Consider the following 19,801-nt stretch of genomic DNA (forward strand, 5'->3'; position numbering starts at 1 on the left):
AAGAAAATTGGGTCAAGCGGTTTCAAAACAGACTTTATCAAGGTGGATTATACTTGGCATCTCAGAATGTTACAAATTGACAGGCAAGGACCCGCCAGAGGGTTTGAGCGCTCATTCCACCAGGGGTATAGCCTCTTCTGCAACCCTTCAAAGGGGCGTACCTATTAAATCTTTCTGCGATGCTGCAACATGGTCCTCACTGCATGCATTCACAAAGCATTACTGTCTAGATGCTTCCCACGCCTAGGATGTTGCCGTTGGTAAGGCGGTACTGTATTCAGCTTTATAAAATGCCAACAATTTCAAATTCTCCTCCTTCCTCCTATTCTACATACTGCTTTGGGAGTCTATCAAAGATGAGGAATGCGTTGGAGGACACAATACATTTGAAGAACAAGTTACTTACAAACTGGTAATGTTCTTTCGACTGGATGCTCCTCCAACGTATTCCTCTTCACCCTCCCAGCCTTCCCCACTGTAGAATTTCCTATGCTATTGTAGCTTCCATTCTCGCTGGGCTAACTACTGCTTGCCTAGGCTGACAGCACACAAACACGAGGGAAAAACAGAACTGAGGCCAAAGGGCGCAGCGCGTGCTACTTATACATCCAATGATGTCGCCCTCGACGTACAACCCCCCTCTGAGAATTTTTTCTGAAGCTGGACGTGATCATCAAAGATGAGGAATACGTTGGAGGAACATCCGGTCGAAAGAATGTTACCAGTTGGTAAATAACTTGTTCTTTCGTAGCACTGCATACAAGAAGACCCGTCCACCCTGTCAAAGGCCAGTAGTGTTGGGTTACTCTTTCACCACCTCCCAGGCCATGTCCATCAAATGCAGGGTTTTCCTTGCGGTGTCTGCTCCTTGTCTCCCCACAATGAAGCCCACCTGATCCGTGTGGACTAATCTGGGCATCAACGTCTCAAACCATGAGGCCTGCACCCTAGTGAAAATCTTTGCATCTACATCCAGTAATGATATGGGTCGATGACCCACACTCTAGCGTTCCCCCCCCCCCCCTTGGGAATTAATGTTATCAAGGCCTGGGTGAACAGTTCCGGGGCTTTCCCTGTCTCCTGGATATGATTAAACCGTTTTACCAAATGTGGAGCGAGCAGCCCTGAAAGACTTGTAAAACCTGATTGTAAAACAATTTCCCCCAGGTGCCTTCTCTGCCGGCATCCCGCGAATCGCCTGTAGGACCTCTTTCAGACGGAATGTCCCATCTCATCTGCCTTTCCTCCTCTGTCAGGGTTGGGGTGTATCTCCACGTCTCATCCTCTAGGTGTATCATACATTTGTTAAGCTCAACTGGCTCCCACAGGGGCGTCGGTCGGACCCGGACAGCTGCAGTCTCCACCCACGTGATGCGTAGTGCAGCGATGACTGACTGGATCTTCCCTCCTAATCTTGTCTGCTTAACCCGTAGAAATATTCTCCTGCAAGTGGAGAGATGGATTTAGCCACTTGTGGATTCAAGTGATGGCACCCCCACAGTCCTCCCCAACGAATCACCTCAAATGCCCTCACAGCAATCTCACCTTATATTCTTGAAAGATGAGCTCTCCATCCTGCGTGGATTTGCAGGGGCTCGTTGATTCCAGTTACTGCACTGGTTTGAAGGCTTTGGAGAGTTCCGGAGAGTATTGACTCTGAGGTTCCTGGTGAGGACCAGTAAGTATTAAGTTCATAGAGTTCAATACGTCCGATGTTCAGTCTTGTTCCTACCTTCCTTTCTTTTCTTGCAGCTGGCTCGTGAAAACATGCTCTTGTGGCAGCTGGTGGCGCTCAGGTAAGAGTCTGTATTACCTGGTGCTGTCTGGTAAATGTTGCACGAGGAAACCGTGTTTTGTCTCTCTTTACAGATGCGGCACGTGAAAATATGGAGAGTCTCAAAAGGATGCCTCCAGTGGTAAATCGGGTAAGTCTATGGTGGTAAGAATTATATTTGTTGGTTCCCTCGGCTCACCTTGTGATTTTTTCTTTTGCCTCCTAGGTGCCGAAGTTCGGCGAAGAAATGATGGAGGCAGTGCTGACCCGAAGGATGCTGTGAAGACTGGGGAGTATGGCGTGGCGCTGCAGCTGGAGGTGCGGCACGTGCAGAAATTATGTTCTTTACAGGTCCGGAGACGAGATGGATCCAGAATCAGGTGTGGAATAGAAATAAATTTGTTTTCTAACCTTGTCCCTTTCTTTCCTTTGTTTTAGGCGCTCCGGATTCGAGGCGGGCATGGCAGAAGACTGGATGCAGGCTGCATGCACGGTGAGTGTTACGCTGCTGGATGCGGAATAACGCGAAGCGTGTGTTGCTGGTCGGGTGTGGTTTAAATGGACTCAAAAGTAGTCCCAGGTAAGACGTCCCTAGAACCACACCCGAGTAAAAAAATAGGCCCTGTAGAAAAATAGTCCCTTTCAGGCTTCATGTTGGATTGGAGTCATTTGCAGCATGGTCTGCCTGAGGTAAGTAATGACTATGCCTGGCGCCTAAGGCGCCAGGACTGAACCCAGATAGCCCCTAGCCGGGGCTGCAGAGGTTTTATTAAATGTCTAGATGCCTGCTCCCGGGACTGATGGGCTTGGTCCGGATGCCTGGGGGTAGGCATCATGACATTTCTGATGCTTGTTAATCTGCTTAGGATCATATGCTGTGCATATGGTCTGACATCCAGTGGTAACCGCAGAGTATTGCATATTGTGTTACGGGGACCGTAAAGGGACACCGGCATAGGCGTGTTTATAACATTATCCCTATCATGACGTGTAGTGTACCCAAAATCCCTCGCGTGCCGAGGTCCTTCAGATTTTTTTTTTTCAGCCCTGATAACTGGTTGAACACAGGACGTGCAACTCCCGTCTCCCCTTAGATCACAACGAGAAGCGGTGTGCGGCTTGTAAACTCCTTCGGCCTAAGACCCTTAAGGAGCGCCATGTAAAGCGATGGGCTGCGTACATTATGTTGCAGGCGGAATACCTCCCCTGCCCCCCGCATCCCCGCCCCCCGCAACTCCCGCCGAAAGTGTCAGGGGCACATACGATAACCAAACATCCATTGCGGATGTTCTAGCTCTGCCACGCCCATCCCCGACCCTTCAAGGTCTGACTCTGGTCTCTTCAGGGACAACACCCGGCGACGGGGGCGTACAAAGACATGACACTAAACACACAACCCCTCCACCCATTTTGACCGGTACGTTGAAAAAGGTGAAGGCGTTGGCAGGCGGATTCCTCGGATCATTCAGATACAAAGCCTACCCCGCATCCGTACCAGCGTTTGGCGACTGGGCATCCCAAAACAAACAAGGGTGCTACTCCTAAATAAAGTTTACAAGTCGAAGCGCGGAATTTCGATGCTCTGTTCCCGAAAGGCCCGGTAAGCCCAAAAACTAGAGTAGGCCTCAAGGCGAAAAACCTACCACTAGGCCCTCTAACGCTGCGGTAAATCTACCCATAGACTGTAACGCTTACCTGAACTCTGCGGGGACGCCCTGGAGCTCTTTGGTAATTCCACCCCTCACTAAATGTGGCAAGTGGTTTCTGTAGAAAACATAAAACGAATAACTACCCTTAGTAAAGTGCCCACTAGTAAATTCTATTCCACAAGGACAATAAGGGAATGATTCTTTTGTAATCCAGTAAGCTCACTTGATTATTTTAGAGAGCTCTCCATCCTGTTCTACACAGGGGCGCTGGTCCTGAAGATGGTGGTATTCATAGAGGAAGGAATAATATGACCTATAATGCAAGAGGGTCGTAATGAAGAAATAAGGGAACTTGCAATTAAAATGGATGGCAATGGAATTCACTTGCATACGTTTATAAGGCAATTCCTAGGGCATGAAAGCACTGACGTGATTGAACCAGAAAAAATACCCATGTATTATGCATCAAATGGCCAAATGAAATAACAACCCTAACTGACGGTCGTATAAGGCGAACAACATTCGGTTCCCAAACACCTCAAGTAAACATAAGAGGACTAACTAATATGATGTAGTGTGTGTTAAATACCCATTAGCCTATCAAGAACAGTAGCGAAGACCGTATAACGCTAGTTGCACGTTAACACGGAACAATGCATAAACTGAAACTGTTCCTCTGTGGAAATCGCCAACTATAAACAGCAGAATGAAAAAAGCACCACTAACGGCGTCCTACAACTCTTAAGTAAACCTCACATAAGATTGAGATAATATGTAAATACACGCGGCAACAAGCCACCAAACGGTACTTGCGTGTGCGCTGTCAAACTTCTTTCTGCAACTCTGAGGTGAAAACCGCCTGTGACAGAAATGAAACGAACTGAGGAGAAAAATGGAAAGGAGGGATACACAAACTAAGACTCCAGGAAGGGGCAGCAATGGGAACAATAATGGGGACTGGAATCAGCTGTGGAAAACGGACCACGGTAAGTGTTAGTACTGCAGAGCAGTTGAGGAGGCGAAGCGTGAGTCTCCAGGAAGGCAGGGCTAATATAGGTAAATGAAGCTAAGGACTAGACCCGTAAGGTTAGTCTTTCAACGGCACATACAGGCGGCCATTAAGAGAAACAGGAAGTCCTATTAGTTCAACGGGAATTTAAGGTATCCGTCTAACCTAAGGCAATACCAAGTCCCCGCCAAGATTAACCCTTCAAGGTTTTCCCATAGAACCTAACCTGAAACCTGGCCTGCGGAACCACTATCTCACGCCAAGTCGGCGGAAATCGAACACAGTATCGCTAGCATTACTTCGGCGGTTGGGCTTATACCTATTCCGTCGTAAAACATGGGGCAGGCCGTGGACAAATCTATAGATACGCCCTTTCTAGCGATAACTACAAGGACAGCCGAGAACCTCTTTCCAACACCCTGAGTGACAAATTTCAGGGTCAAGGGGCGGAAGAGTTTTTATCCACCTGTAGGCCCTTCTAGTTCCTCTAAGTGGACAAGGGAGAAATTTGAAGGGTGCATGGATCGTCTTCAGAAAAGTTACTTTTCTGAACATCCTTACAAGAAAAGATCTTTTGGAAAGTCTAATCTTAAATCTGCTTCACAGTTGCAAGAGGATCAGCCCTCAGTCCCCGTCCACCATGAAGACATCCTTCAAATGGATACTTATCAGGACATTTACAGTGAAGATGAAGAACCTTCCTTCCTGCGGGGCTACAATGAGGACCATGCGACGCCACAGACAATTGGGAAGAAACACACCAAGTGGGGATGGACCAGTGGACGCTCCCCCAACAAGATCCGGATACTGATGTTCTGTGCCTGGATTCTCCTCCGTCCACCCTGGCTCGTCTGGCCTCGCCTGTAGACGACTAAATGGCCTTCTGCTGCCTTCCTTAACATGGCATTGATCACTTTCAAATCACTACCCAAGAGGCGGTACCTGAGCAGGACTTTGTAGAAGATATTCTTGAGGAGAAACCCCCCTCTAGCCAGGCCATTACCCTCCTTAATTCTATTAAGAGAAGCTTGGCTACCACCCTAGTGTCACCAGCTCAAACCCGGGCAGTGAACCCAAGAGTAGAGCCAGCTGCTTCAGACCCTAAATACATTAAAGGGCACGCCACCCCTGGGCAGGAGTACCCCTTGCTACGGGGAGGCGCCTCCAGATAGAGAACCCAAGAGGTTATGTGCCTAAGGTAAGCAGGTTACCTTGGCTGCTGCATATACCACGCGCATAGTGAATAACACCACGCTGCTGGCGAGTTATGCTGACGCTCAATGGAACCTAGTACAGGAAGGTCTCCAGGAGGTCCCAGAGCCCATCCGGTCCAAGCTTCTCACTATTGTGGCCGAAGGCAGGCAAGTGAACCAGAAAGTAATAAAGAACACTCTGGACACTGCTGAAACAGCAGGCAGGTGTCTGGCCCAGGGAACCTTACTTAAAAGGCACACTTGGCTTTGTACTTCAGGGTTTAAGCCTGAGACACAGGCCTCTCTCATCAATAAACCCATTGAAGAAACTTACCTCTTCGGAAAGGCGGTCGATGAGGCCCTAGAAACAACCAAAAAAAGAGCATGAGACAAAGTCCCTGCAACAAATTACTCAAAGACCTCCTCTCTGGGGGGAGGTCATTCTTGACGATCCTTTCGAAGGCAGTACCGTGCAAGTCAGAACAACTATGGCATGGGAAACTTTAATGCTGGACAAATATCAGGAAGCACTGCATACTACCAGCCAAGTGGTCAGCGATGTGGCAAAGCCAGAGGTAGAGGCCCCAATCCTAGAGCAATGACCATCAGATCCAGGTCCCCTCCCATGTACCCCCGGTCGGGGGGCGCTTAACATATTTCCTCACTGGGGGCGGGGGGGGATAACTTCAGACCAGTGGGTCATCAAGACGGTCACCCACGGTTACTGCATGGAATTTGCCCGACCTCCACAATTCAGACCACCGCACTCATGGCGCTTTTCACCGGAGATCCTGAATCAAGAGGTGGAAGCGCTGCTGGGAAAGGACACCATAGAAGCCATCCCTATTCTTCGGGTAAACAAGGGTATTTATTCAGTGTACTTCCTTGTACCCAAAAAGGACCTCACCATGCACCCTGTTCTATACTTGCGCCCAGCGAACAAGTTCATAAAACCTCAGAAGTTTCACATGGTAATGCTACAGGAGGTGATCCCACTGTTGCAAGAGGGGGACTATGGACATGAAAGATGCATACTTTCATATTTCAATTTTGCCAGCACACTGGAAATATCTAAGGTTCATGATAGAGGACAGGCATTACCAATAAAAGGTACTCCTCTTTGGCATCGCCTCGGCACCAAGGGTGTTTACGAAGGTCCTGGCAGTAGCAGCAGCACACCTGTGCAGATTATCCGTCCCGGTTTACCCTTACCTCGACGACTGGCTCATAACGGGGGACTCGTACGACACATGTTTTTTTGAACACCCAAAAGACCGCAGACCTTCTGTTCCGTCTGGGGTTCTCTATCAACGAGAAAAAATTCAGTCTAGTCCCCAGTCAAATAAATCCATTTCTGGGAGCTCTCCAGACGAAAGACGGCATCGTCTTCCCCTCCAACGAGAGGGTTCAGAACATGCTTTTTCAAATCCCTCAATATGTAGTCAGTCGGGAGGGGTTGTTGCGCAAAGCCACGCGTTTTCTAAGAATGATGGTGTCGTGCATATACTTGGTTCCCCAAGTGCAGCTGCGCATGCGTCCCATGCAAGAGTGGCTCAACAGCCAGTGGTGTCAGGCCAATGGACAATGGGAAGATCTGGTAGTTGTCTCGCCAGCCCTCGTTCTCTCTCTGCAGTGGTGGTCAAGAGAAAACCTCTTGAAGTGGAAAACCTTCACCACTCCTGCAGTGGAAGCCACTCTCACAACGGATGCAAATTTCACGGGGTGGGGGTGGGGGGGGGGGGTCCTCACCTGCTTCAGCAGACAGCACATGGAGTGTGGTCCCCACAAGTAGCGTCCAACCATATAAATTTACTGGAACTATTAGCAGTGTTTAAGGCATTAAAGGCCTTTCAGATGCAACTACAGGGGAAGGCAGTGCTGATTCTAACAGACAGCACTACAGCCATGTATTACCTGAAACCACTGAGGAAAACAAAAAATAATTTAGTTTCAGTGGCGGCTGGTAGAGCAGGGGGTCCTGTCTCTAAATCGGCTATCTTAAGGTGGATTGTTAAGTGCATCACATTGTTACACTCTTGCTAAGGGAGAACTGCCCTTCAAGCGTAGAGCACATTCTACTTGGGGCACTAGGGCATCCATAGCATTCATTGCAAATGTTCCTGTAGAGCCCATTTTCAAAGCGGCAACCTGGAGTTCTGTACACACCTTTAAAAAACACTATTGCCTAGACACTCATTCTAGGTCTGATTTTCAAGTGACAAGCAGTACTAGACACCTTTTCTCTACTGTTCCGTCTCACAACCCACTTACAACTCCGGGTACTGCTCACTAGTCTATGCACAGCATGTGATTCTTGGCAGATTAACAAGCATCAGAAGACACGCATTACTTACTGTAATAGCATTTCTGATGATTGTATCTGCTTAGATTCACTTGCCCTCCCTGCTCGGGGTGGAAGGATCATAGAGAAAGTAGTAAGACGTCTCTTCATGTACTCATTCACTATAGCCTTGGGCTCCCTCATGGCAGAAAAAATACAATCGGAGGGACCTCATCGCGTGAGGGATTTTGGGTACACTACACATCATGATGGGGATAGTGTTAGACACACCTATGCCGACGTCCCCGAAAGACGTGATGCAATACTCTGCGGTTATCACTGGATGTCGGACCATATGCACAGCATGTGAATCTAAGCAGATACAATCAACAGAAATGCTATTACGGTAAGTAACGACTGTCATCCATCACAATGGCGCTATCATGGCCCAAGATTCTCATCTTACTCTTCTTCTCGACCAGCGCCTGCCTTCTCTCAAACTTCCTCCCTACTCCTGCCACCCCTTCTTCCTCTACCCTCACTTCTTGACCACCAGCGATGGGTGTACCGTGCACTTGTACATCCCTGCAGAAAACCTTAAAAGGTGGTGACCAGCTTCTCTTAGCTACTCTGAATGCTAGCTGTGCTGTCAAACACTCCTCTGATATGTTGCCTTCTCTAAGACTTTGACGTCCTCACTCTTAGAGACGTGGTTCAATGCCAGCTCCATCACTGCTCTTGACGCTCCTTCCTGAAGTCTACACAATCCTCTCCAAACACAGGCCCAGAGGTGGGGTTGCTTTGATCTTCCCTGAGGGGGTCCCTGCTACCATCATTTCTACTCATCATTTTTTGAATGCCTCGTCTATAGGCTTGGGGTCTCTCCTCCTCTCACCCTTGCCACTATCTACAGACCCCCTGGTCCCAGTTCCCTCTTCCTCTCTGAATGGGGACAACCTTGCCTCATCCCTTTCAACCTCTTCCAAGCTCCTCTTCCTTGGTGACTTCAAGATCCACCTGGACTCTCTTGAAACATCCACCTCCCAGGTCCTGGTCCTCTGACTCCCTCACGTTTCTTCCTTCCAGCCCAACTCACTCTGCCACAGTCTTGATGACCTATTCTCTGGTGACATCCCTGACATCTCTATCTATAATCCGGTCACCACCCCCCTCTTGTGGTCTGACCACCCTCTCCTTTCCTCCCACCTGGGGCCCCTTGGCGCTCTATCCCGTGCGCTGTGAACCTCCTTCTGTCATTTGTCTGATGAAGCGAGTGTCCGTTGCTGCTTTTGCCTCCACCTTCACCCCCCCCCCCCCCCCCCCAACCATTGCCCCTGACTCTCCCTCTCCCTCTGCCCTTGCAAACCTGCACCACATCCTGGCCCCTGCCATGAGGATCTGCCTAAAACCTGCCACTAAGAACAGCTGGTACGACTCCAATCTAGCATCTCTGAAACGCAAGTGCAGAGTTGCTGAACGGAATTGGCAGACCTTGGGCTTATCCTGACAAACTGGTCTGCTTCCTGCTCCAAAGGCAATATTGCTCCTCTGTCCACTCCAGGAAGCAGACCCACATCCAAGCCCGTATCACTGGAGCCACTAACCACACAGCTGAATTTTTCAAAATCTGCAAGGAACTCACCAATCCACTTGCAGTCTCTTTCCTTCCCAGGCTCTCTGCACTGCCTTGACCTTCCACATCACATCCAAAACTCAGGACATCCTGTCCTCGCTCTTCTCCATCTCCTCTTCCCCGCCTACTCCCCTGCCTCCCTTGGCCCCCACACCACTCACACTCAACCCTCGTGCCCATATCACCAGAAGAGGTCTCTAAAGTGGTCCGCTCTATGAAGGCCTCCAACAGGTGCCCCCCCCCCGCTCCACCAGAACCATTAAGGACAACATCTTCTCTCACCCTGGCTCTTGCTAACTTCTGTAACCACTTCTTCGCCACCGGCTCTTTCTCTATACCCCTCAAATACTCCCTTGTGCACCCTCTTAAAAAAGCTATCTGCTGACCCCGCCTGCCTGACTGACTATTGCCCTTTTTGGGTAAACTCTTGGTGAAGTTTGCCTCCACCCCCCCCCCCCCACACACCTGACCCTCAAAACCCATCTTGTTGGTTGCCTTCATAAGCATCAATCTGGAATCTGGGCATCCAGAGGCACGGAAACTGCTCTCCTGAACCACCTGTGAAACCATGCTCGCAAATTTCAACTTGACTGTCATTGTTTGCACCATAGTCATCAGTCTCTACTAGTCTGACACCACTCAGTCCAGTGTCATGAACCTGTCATACCCAGGATGTACCTGTACTATACTTGCCTATTACAATTGCAGCGCAGTCTAACAAATCGGATGTTTGAAGAAATATGAGGGAAGCATACTTGCTGTTAGTTGTACTATGTACAGTTTGAAAATATTTGCAAGCTAGTTGATTGAATTCTTCTGTAATGTCTGTTTTCTTTCAGGGGTCACTAAACACATATCGATTTTGTGATAATGTGTGGACATTTGTGTTGAATGATGTTGAATTCCGAGAAGTCACCGAACTCATCAAAGTAGACAAAGTGAAGATTGTAGCGTGTGATGGAAAAAGTGAGTCATTTTATATTATGTTACATTGCTTGCCGACGCGTGCGACCATCGTTGTAAAAGGAACCTATTGTTACTGGGGATCTTACCCCGTTAATACTATTGGACATCAGTCTTATGAACTGGTTACATCTAATTTCGGCCCGGATTTGAAAAAGGCTCAGCAGAGCCGAAACATGTTATCACATATGGGCTCAACGTTTTGATGGTTAACAAAGGAACAAGACATAAAATTACCTATATATCTTGATGGCGCAGAGTCCTGTATTCTTATTGATTCTCTACTGTGTCTGGGACGGTTAGGCTTTCGTTACCGTCTTTATACAGCTGACCCGCGATGTCCTGGATCTGATTCTTGATGGTTATAAAAGATTCATCTACGTTTTATCCAAGTCTCATCAGTAGTGTACAACTAATCTATGGGATTGTAAGGTGTCGCCCTTCAGAGCAACGTTTTCTAAAGCCATAAACTTTAAGCATTTTATATTATGCACTGTTGCAGTGGTAAGCACATTCTGCCCATCATTAAAGTTGTATATTTGAAAGTCGTCTCTACTTGCCCCATAGGTTGTGTAGCCCTTTCAGAATGCCCATATAATAGTAACCTACGAGATCCCGACCTGTCATTCAGTTGATGGTGGCAGGTTCAGCAACTCTATTTTTGCTGTGCCTCCTTCTGCACAGCCATGGACTAATCCTGGGGTCCACCACATGCACCTTAAGGCTCCCAAAATTGGCCAATGCCCTCTCCAGGCAGAGCCTTTGGTCCTGTGGGGGCTTAATGGTGCCACCTCCTAAGCAGCTCGGGTCCCGGCATGGACTATTCAACCTAGGTCGGGCAACTGTAGGCCAGGGGACTGGCACAGTCTGCCTTTTAACACCCAGCAGAGGACCTTCCTCAAACCCTGACTCCATTATCTACCAGTGCACCCATCTGTGTGTGTGTATATATATATATATATATATATATATATATATATATATATATATATATATATATATATATATATATTTATTTATTTCTGAGGCTTGTGGAATCTGCTTAGATCACATGCTGTGCATAGGCCGACATCTAGTGGAAGCTGCGGAGTATTACAGTTTGTTTTTCGAAAGTCGAAAATGGGCGTCGACACAGGCGTGCCAGTAATACTATCCCTAGTGTGACGTCCACTGTACCCAAGATCCCTCACGCGTGTAGGATCCTCAGATTGTTTTTTTCCGCCATACTGGTCGGAAGCATCTTGCGGAGTTCCCTGGCCTTAGCCATACTTTTGCTGTTATTATAATTATACTTCTTATTCATTCCCTTCCCCACCCCAACGTCGACCCTCAACCTCGACGACGGCTGGAGAAGTCATCGACCGTCGGCTGCTGCACGACGGATCTGGGCCTAGGAAGGCCGCCGGCCTCGGCCCGGGCCTAGTAGGCCGCTGGCCTCGGCCCTTACAAGTAGGGAGAGTGGGGGGTGGTACATACTCTTCACTCTTGATATATAGATTTACATTTATATATTCCTACACTTAGCAGCCCGCTGCCTTAAGGTGCGTATGGAGGGTACCCCTTTTCAATTCTGCCCCAAGTGCAATCGCAAATACCCTTGGGTCGACAGGCACGCCACGTGCAATCTCTGCTTGCCGAGGGATCACCCCGAAGCGAACTGCAGAGCGTGTAGTAGGTTTAAACCTAAGACACTTAAGGACCGTTCGACAAAGCGTTGGGCCCACCACGCCAGGCAGGAGGCCATGGCAGCGGAGGGCGCCTTCAGCGATGGCAGCGACGCCGTACTTTCGGACGGCGAGGGCATTATGGCGTCGAAAGACAGCCGACGAGCGCAGGTCCCCGACCTCGGAAGGTCGTCCGGCAGGGCGGCTATGGGGAAGACCCCCGGCGACGCAAGCGCTACACACATAGCATACACTAAACACACTAAGACCAACCGGACCTCGACGACGTCGACTTCCCGGAAAGAGGCACAAAAAGAACGGTCCGACTCGGTGTCCTCTGGGCGCTCTCGATCGAGATCACCTCACGACGCAAGGAAATCATCCACTCTTGCCTAGGGTGCCTCGCTACACACATTAACGGAAGTTCGATCGTCGGGAGACGAAGACGACTTCCACCCCCAGGCCGCGCTCCAAGATACCGAGACCGCGGTTAACACCAGTGAGGCCCCACGCCCAAATACCTCTCCAGACCCTCGGCGCCAGGCGTCGAAAGTCTCTGGGGCCTCCAAGGGACAGGGAAAACATTTTTCCACGCACGGGGAGGGGGGGAAACAGCGGAAAGCACAGCCTTACACCCCTGTAAAGCCATCCTCTCACCCTAGGCAGACAAGTAAACTCAAGTCTACCCTTAAAGTCCCATAAATCAGCACCTGCTAAAGTAATACCCTGTTCCAGGGAATGGTCCAGTGTAGACATAGACAGTTATGTCTAGGATGTCTTCCTTGGCTGATTTTTATGACAAGAACCCAGAACACTTTCTTTCATATAACCCTCAAGGGGCCACACCCTCAGGCTCCTCCGATCCTATCCCGCTAAGTAAAAAGCCCCGGGTCCAAAGTCCTGAACCCTTCAAGGTTCAGCCTTACTCCACTCCATATTCTACTCCACTCCCCAGTTACCAGGGACAAGTTTTCCCTGAAGAGGACCAGGAGTTAGAAATTATGGAAGAACAAACCGGGACAGATTACTATGCAGTAGATGAAGACCTGGAGGAGGAAGAAGATGAGCAGGAAATGTACAGAGTAGATTCCCCAGTACAAAGCGAAGCCCCAGTTACTGACTCTCCAGTTGATAACCAGCCCCTCCTTAACGAGGTTCTCGCTCGAGCAGCGGAACACTTCCACATCGACACCCACGATGTACAGGAGGAAAGGGACTTCGCGGAGGAGTTTGTAGGAGAGAGAAGACCGGTCGCTCAGACCATCCCTATCCTCAAATCCATCCAACGAAGAATAGATCCTTCCCTGGTGAATCCTAACCTCACCAGAGCTGTCAACCCCAGAATTGAAAAGATTTTCCGGGCAGCCCAGTCTGACCCTCTGTATATAAGGGGACATCTTAAACCAGATTCCCTAGTGGTGACCAACACTAGAAAAAGGGCTGGCACGCCCTTATCTTCATCAGAAGCTCCTCCCGACAAGGAGAGCAAAAAGCTTTACGGGTTTTGCAGGAAGGTAGCCTCAACGTCCGCCTACCAAGCAAGGATTGCGAATTCCACCACCCTGTTGGCTAGTTACAATTGCCATCAATGGGAAGAAGTCGCGGCGCTCATTGCCTCTGCTCCAGAACCGTTAAAGGGCCAGCTGGCTCGGATCTCGGCAGAGGGGAGAGCCGTGTCTGGTTGCATTTTAAAAGCAACTTTCGACGCCGCTGACAACGCAGGGAGATTGATAGCAGAAGGTACTGTTATCAAGAGACATGCGTGGTTACGGCAGACGGGTTTCAAGACAGAGACCCAGGCTTCTTTAATAGACAAGCCAGTGGAACCCAACCTATTGTTTGGGAAAGCGGTCGAAGACGCACTTAAAAATGCCAAAGATGAATATGAGACTCTCAAATCCCTTGGCCAGCTTACCAACAAACCCCCTAACCAGAGGGGGAACAATAATTTTCGTCGCCCACGCGGCCAAAATTCACAAAGAGGCAACTATGCCCAGGGACAGGGTACACAATGGAATAACAACCAGCAGTCTACCCAAAGTTACGGCAGGGGTAACAAGAGGTCGTGGAAGAGGCAGAGGCAGCCCCAACAAGGGAGGGGGCACGCCTCCACCAAAACAGTGACGCTCAGTTCAGGGTCCCTTGCCACGCAACCCCAGTAGGGGGACGCATTTCCACCTTCACCCAGGCTTGGGAAGGGATCACCTCAGACAGATGGGTGCTGTCAACAGTATCCGCAGGATATTGTATAGAACTACTGCAGCGTCCCCGGAATCATCCTCCACGACAAAGAGTGCACTCCCTAGAACATCAAAGGATCCTTCTCGAGGAGATCGCCATTCTGCTAGAAAAGGACGCGATAGAACTCGTCCCAGGACACCAGGTAAACAAGGGTATCTATTCAACTTACTTCCTTGTGCCAAAGAAAGATTTGACAATGCGCCCAGTATTGGACTTACGGCCTGCCAACAAGTATGTCAAGCCCCAAAAATTCCGTATGACCACGCTACAAGAGGTAATCCCCCTCCTAAAAAAGGGGGATTACATGGCAACCTTGGATATGAAAGATGCTTATTTTCATATTGCCATGCTCCCAGCGCACAGAAAGTACTTGCGCTTCAAGGTAGACAGTCGCCACTACCAATTCAAGGTACTGCCCTTCGGGATAGCTTCAGCACCAAGGGTTTTCACCAAGGTACTGGCGGTGGCGGCTGCACACCTACGCAGGGAAGCAATCCCGGTGTACCCTTATCTGGACGACTGGCTCATAACGGGGGAAACCCCAGGAATTTGCAGATCAAACATTCAGAGGACTATCGACCTCCTCCACGAATTAGGCTTCTCCATCAACGAGAAAAAGTCAAGTCTGGTGCCAAGCACCTCAAAACAGTTTCTAGGAGCTATCCTAGATACTCAGAAAGGATTGACCTTCCCTTCGGAAGAGAGAATTCGGAATATACTTCTGCAAATTCCGCATTATCAGTCAGGTCAACAGATAACAGTACGCAAAGCAATGCGGTTACTGGGCATGATGGCGTCATGCATTTACCTGGTCCCCCACGCGCGTCTGCGCATGCGTCCCATGCAGGAATGGTTGGCGAAACAGTGGTCTCAGGCAAGTGGTCAGTGGGACGATCTAGTGGTCGTTTCGCCAACACTAGTACAAAGCCTACTCTGGTGGACAAGAGAATCTCGCAAGGGGAAAACCCTTTTACGATCCAGAAGTACAGGCAGTGGTGACTACAGACGCATGCCTGACTGGGTGGGGAGCTCACCATCTCCACCACACAGCTCAGGGTCTCTGGTCTCACTCAGTAGCCAAGAACCACATCAATCTGCTAGAGCTTCTGGCAGTATTCCGAGCGCTAAGGGCGTTCGAGCCCCATCTACTGAACTTGTCGGTGCAGATCAGGACGGACAGCACGACAGCCATGTTCTATCTGAACAAACAAGGAGGGACTCGTTCGCCAAATCTGTCCAAGCTTGCCCAGAAAATATGGATATGGGCACTCAGACGGAACATCTTCCTGTCATCGCAACATGTTCCAGGGGAGCTCAATTCCCTAGCGGATGCTCTAAGCAGAGACTCCCTCCCACAAGAACACGAATGGGTCCTTCACAGAGAGGTAGTAGAAGATCTCTTCTCTCAGTGGGGTTTCCCCACTATAGACCTATTCGCCACAAGCGAAAACAAACAATGCCCAGGATTTGCATCCAGGTTCCCCCAACCGGACTCCCAAGGGAATGCCCTGTGGATGAACTGGTCAGGGATGTTTGCGTACGCTTTTCCACCAACTCCTCTCATCAGGAAGGTGGTGTACAAGATGAACAAGGAATCGATAACGCTCATCCTAGTTGCTCCCATGTGGGCGAGACAACCATGGTTTCCACACCTACGCAGGATGGCGGTGTGCGAACCCATCAGACTCCCAGCCTGGTACAACCTACTGTCCCAGCAGCAGGGTCAAACAGTGCATCAGGAACCCAACTCTATGAACCTAGCAGCATGGCTCCTGAAGTCATAGAGTTTGGACATCTCAAATTACCTCAGAGGTGTATGGACATTCTAAAGGAGTCCAGGAAACCAAATACAAGGCACTGTTACTTTGATAAGTGGAAAAGATTCGTTATCTGGTGCCAGAATAAACAAATCAACCCGGTTGATTGCACTCCTTCCAACGTTGTAACATACATGCTCCACCTGCTGGATGCAGGGTTGGTTTTTAACTCGCTGAAAGTACACCTGGCAGCCCTCTCGGCTTACACCACATCCCATAACAAGGTCTCGTGGTGGAAAGTACCAGTGGTTAAAGCCTTCATGGAAGGAGTAAAGAGACTTCACCCTCCTATTTCTAACCCACCGCCAGGATGGGACCTCAACGTGGTGCTAGCTAAGCTCATGGGACCCCCATTCGAACCCATGCATAAAAGTAGTCTCAAACACCTGACTTTTAAAACGGCCTTCTTAGTAGCCATTACCTCCATAAGAAGGGTCAGTGAAATTCAGGCTCTGTCAGTGCAGGATCCTTTCTTTACTATCCACAAAGACAAACTGGTTTTACGCACACACCCTAGGTTCTCACCTAAATTCATATCCAAGTTCCATGTAAACCAGTCCATCGAGCTTCCGGCTTTCTTCCAGAACCCGCAAAGCTCGGCTGAGGTGAAACTACACACTCTAGATGTGCGTAGGGCGGTCCTATACTATGTAAATAAAACCAGACCGCTAAGGAAAACAGATCAACTGTTTGTCTCCGTAGCTACAGGCAGAGAGGGGGATCGCGTCTCTAAGGGCGCTATCTCGAAGTGGATTATCAACTGTATACAGCTGTGTTACTCTCTTTCTGAAAAGACTCTGCCTTTTACGCCAAGGGCCCACTCTACTAGAGGCATTGGTGCCACTCTGGCTTTCATTGCAAATGTTCCCCTCGACACCATTTGCAAAGCGGCTACTTGGAGCTCTATTCACACTTTTACTCAGCATTACTGCATTGACACTCATTCCAAGGCAGATACACAAGTGGGACAAGCGGTTCTAAGACACCTGTTTGCTCATGACCCTTCTCACATCCCACCTCCTTCTGGTACTGCTCGCTAATCTATGCACAGCATGTGATCTAAGCAGATTCCACAAGCCTCAGAAGGGATACATTACTCACCGTAATCGTATTTCTGATGCTTGTATCTGCTTAGATTCACATGCGACCCACCCTTCCTCCCCTCCGAGAGAAGGCGCATGATTGCTTGTGGTCTTACCTTTCTGTCTATCTGCTTGGATTATCTGTACTCGCGCTACTCCTCATGCTTCCTCATGTCAGAAAAAATACAATCTGAGGATCCTACACGCGTGAGGGATCTTGGGTACAGTGGACGTCACACTAGGGATAGTATTACTGGCACGCCTGTGTCGACGCCCATTTTCGACTTTCGAAAAACAAATACTCCGCAGCTTCCACTAGATGTCGGCCTATGCACAGCATGTGAATCTAAGCAGATACAAGCATCAGAAATACGATTACGGTGAGTAATGTATCCCATATATAGGCATCCACCTGGCAGTGTGCCATGCTCCTTCCTCTTTAGCTCTGGGCTTTCCTCGCAAATGTGGCCATTCAGGAGAGATCATGGGGATCAGAGTGGGTCTTTCTGCTGCCACTGGTGGGAGAGGGAGAGACCTGCATGACTGATATCCCTAGCCTAGTCCCACAGTGTTCCCTAAATTGTAACGCACTGTCAACCCCGGTTTGGTCTCCGTTACTCTCCCTGTCCCTTGTTTTGTCTTCCAACTTTACTGCTGCTCTTCACCATTTCCCCTCCCTATTGTCCCCCCTACACTTTATCCTCTTTTAAAGAAGGCATTAAACTCCATGGATGAAACTGCAAGCATACATGCTTGAGTACCACATCGGTTCACCCAGAGCCAGTAAAGGGAGGCTCAGGGGGACTCCACAGAGGACGAGAACAAGGAGGGCACTGAGGAGAGGTAAAAGGGCAGAAGTGTAGATGGAGGGATTTGTTTTTGAGAGTGAAGGCGAGCAGTTGCTCATAGGCTACTGACTGGAGTTTTTGAGTTTTAGTGCACTCTTCCCTCGCCCTGGGTTGAGCTTTTGGCAAGTGTTGCACCTGTGTCCTGTAAATGGGGTACAGTTGGGATTGGTAGCCGCTCCTGGGTGCATCTGGCCTACCTCTAATTTTAGAGGGTTAGAACAAGCCTTCATCTGCTGCTCGTAGATGTTTAATTCCATTCGTCTCTTGCCACTCTAGTACTGCCTGTGTAGGGCCAAGGTCTTCTGTTCCCTCCGAATGTGAATTGTAAATTGTGTATCACACATGCTTAATCCAGTAGGCAGAACTGTAGATTTGAAAAATTGTATCAAATGTGGGTCTCTGAAGTTCATGAAGTGTCATGGCTTGGATTGTAACAGTATAAGGAAAAACTCTGCTAATATCGTATGAAAGAAATTGATTCTGGTTAAAGTGAAACATTTCTTTTCACTTTCCAAGTCTTTGGGTCTGCTTAGAGAGGTCTTCAGGCACTGTTGGGGAAGCCATTAACTGTCTACTATCCACCTGCTGAGGGACAGAGGAGTTCAGGACTGTCGAGTGCTTACTGCTGGGAAGGTTTAACTGCACCACAGCTGTCCCGCCCTGGAATCTTTGGATTTCACCTTCTCTGGACAGGGACTGTACAAAGCTGACTAGGGGATTTTCGCCTCCCATACCACGCTGAGTAAATTATCCACAAGCTGCATCAGCACCTGGCCTCCTGAGTCCACCCCCTTGGCGGTCCTCTTAACCAGTCCAGATAAGATTTTGAGGTGGTGAGTAAAATTATTTTTTAGGGAATAAAGAGTCCCGTTACCAATGGGAGGTTTTTATAAATGAGTAAACATTTTATTTTTTATATGGTTTACATATGAAACCTTTACAATCGTATTCAGTAAAAAAAACAGATACTAAAACATGGAAAGTGAAACAGAAGGTAAACATTTTCAATACAGTACAAAACGGTTTTAACATAGATTCAATACATATTAATTTAAAAGGAGGTACATAATTCATATGTATGATCGGAGGATGGGCAATTCCGGATAGCCCAAATTTGTGTGTAGAATAGCCAGGATAACAGTGTAGCAGCGGGAAGAGTAAAGACACCGCCCAAAGAGAGGAGAGCCCAACACAAATAACCATCGGGGGAAAACCGAAGGCGCTCTCAAGACAAAACTAGATTTAATGAAACTGGCCACTGCTAGACCTTCCGACACATTGACTGAAATACATCTAGACCATATATAGTCCTCTCCCAAGAGCCCTGAAACGCAATCTCCTCAGATATAAGTTCCTATTTTTGTTTTGTTCTGTGCATTCTAGGAGCAGATGACGTGCTGTTTCTAGGATCCCTATCCTATTGCAGAATCTGCAAAGGCTGTTTGAATCATCAATCATATTCCTTCTCTTCAGTACCTCCTTGGTTAATGGTGAGTTCCACCTAATTTTCAGGAGGAGGGAACAATAGTACCGATTGGGGAATTGAAGCATCATAAATGATGGAGTTCCTTTCTTTCTATGTTCCTCTTTGATGTTTGTCCTAGAAGAGTAGGGGTGAAGGCGTTCAATCGTAGTGGTCCAGTCTAG

The 19,801-nt window shown here is 48.7% G+C and overlaps 1 protein-coding gene across 2 annotated transcripts in view; it reads left to right on the top strand.

The window, feature by feature from the left end:
• The window catches only part of GTF2A2 (general transcription factor IIA subunit 2), a 273,573-nt gene that overhangs the window by 165,050 nt on the left and 88,722 nt on the right, over window positions 1-19,801 (top strand). For both annotated transcript variants that reach the window (XR_011279783.1, XM_069624342.1), the window contains exon 4: window positions 10,379-10,505. Coding sequence is in view for 1 of the 2 variants with exons in the window: in XM_069624342.1 (XP_069480443.1) it covers window positions 10,379-10,505 (127 nt within the window). In the remaining variant the exon portion in view is untranslated. The remainder of the gene's footprint in view (window positions 1-10,378; window positions 10,506-19,801) is intronic.

This window comes from Ambystoma mexicanum, chromosome 11, assembly GCF_040938575.1.
Source record: "Ambystoma mexicanum isolate Mex_15411 chromosome 11, UKY_AmexF1_1, whole genome shotgun sequence".
Taxonomy (NCBI): Eukaryota; Metazoa; Chordata; class Amphibia; order Caudata; family Ambystomatidae; genus Ambystoma; species Ambystoma mexicanum.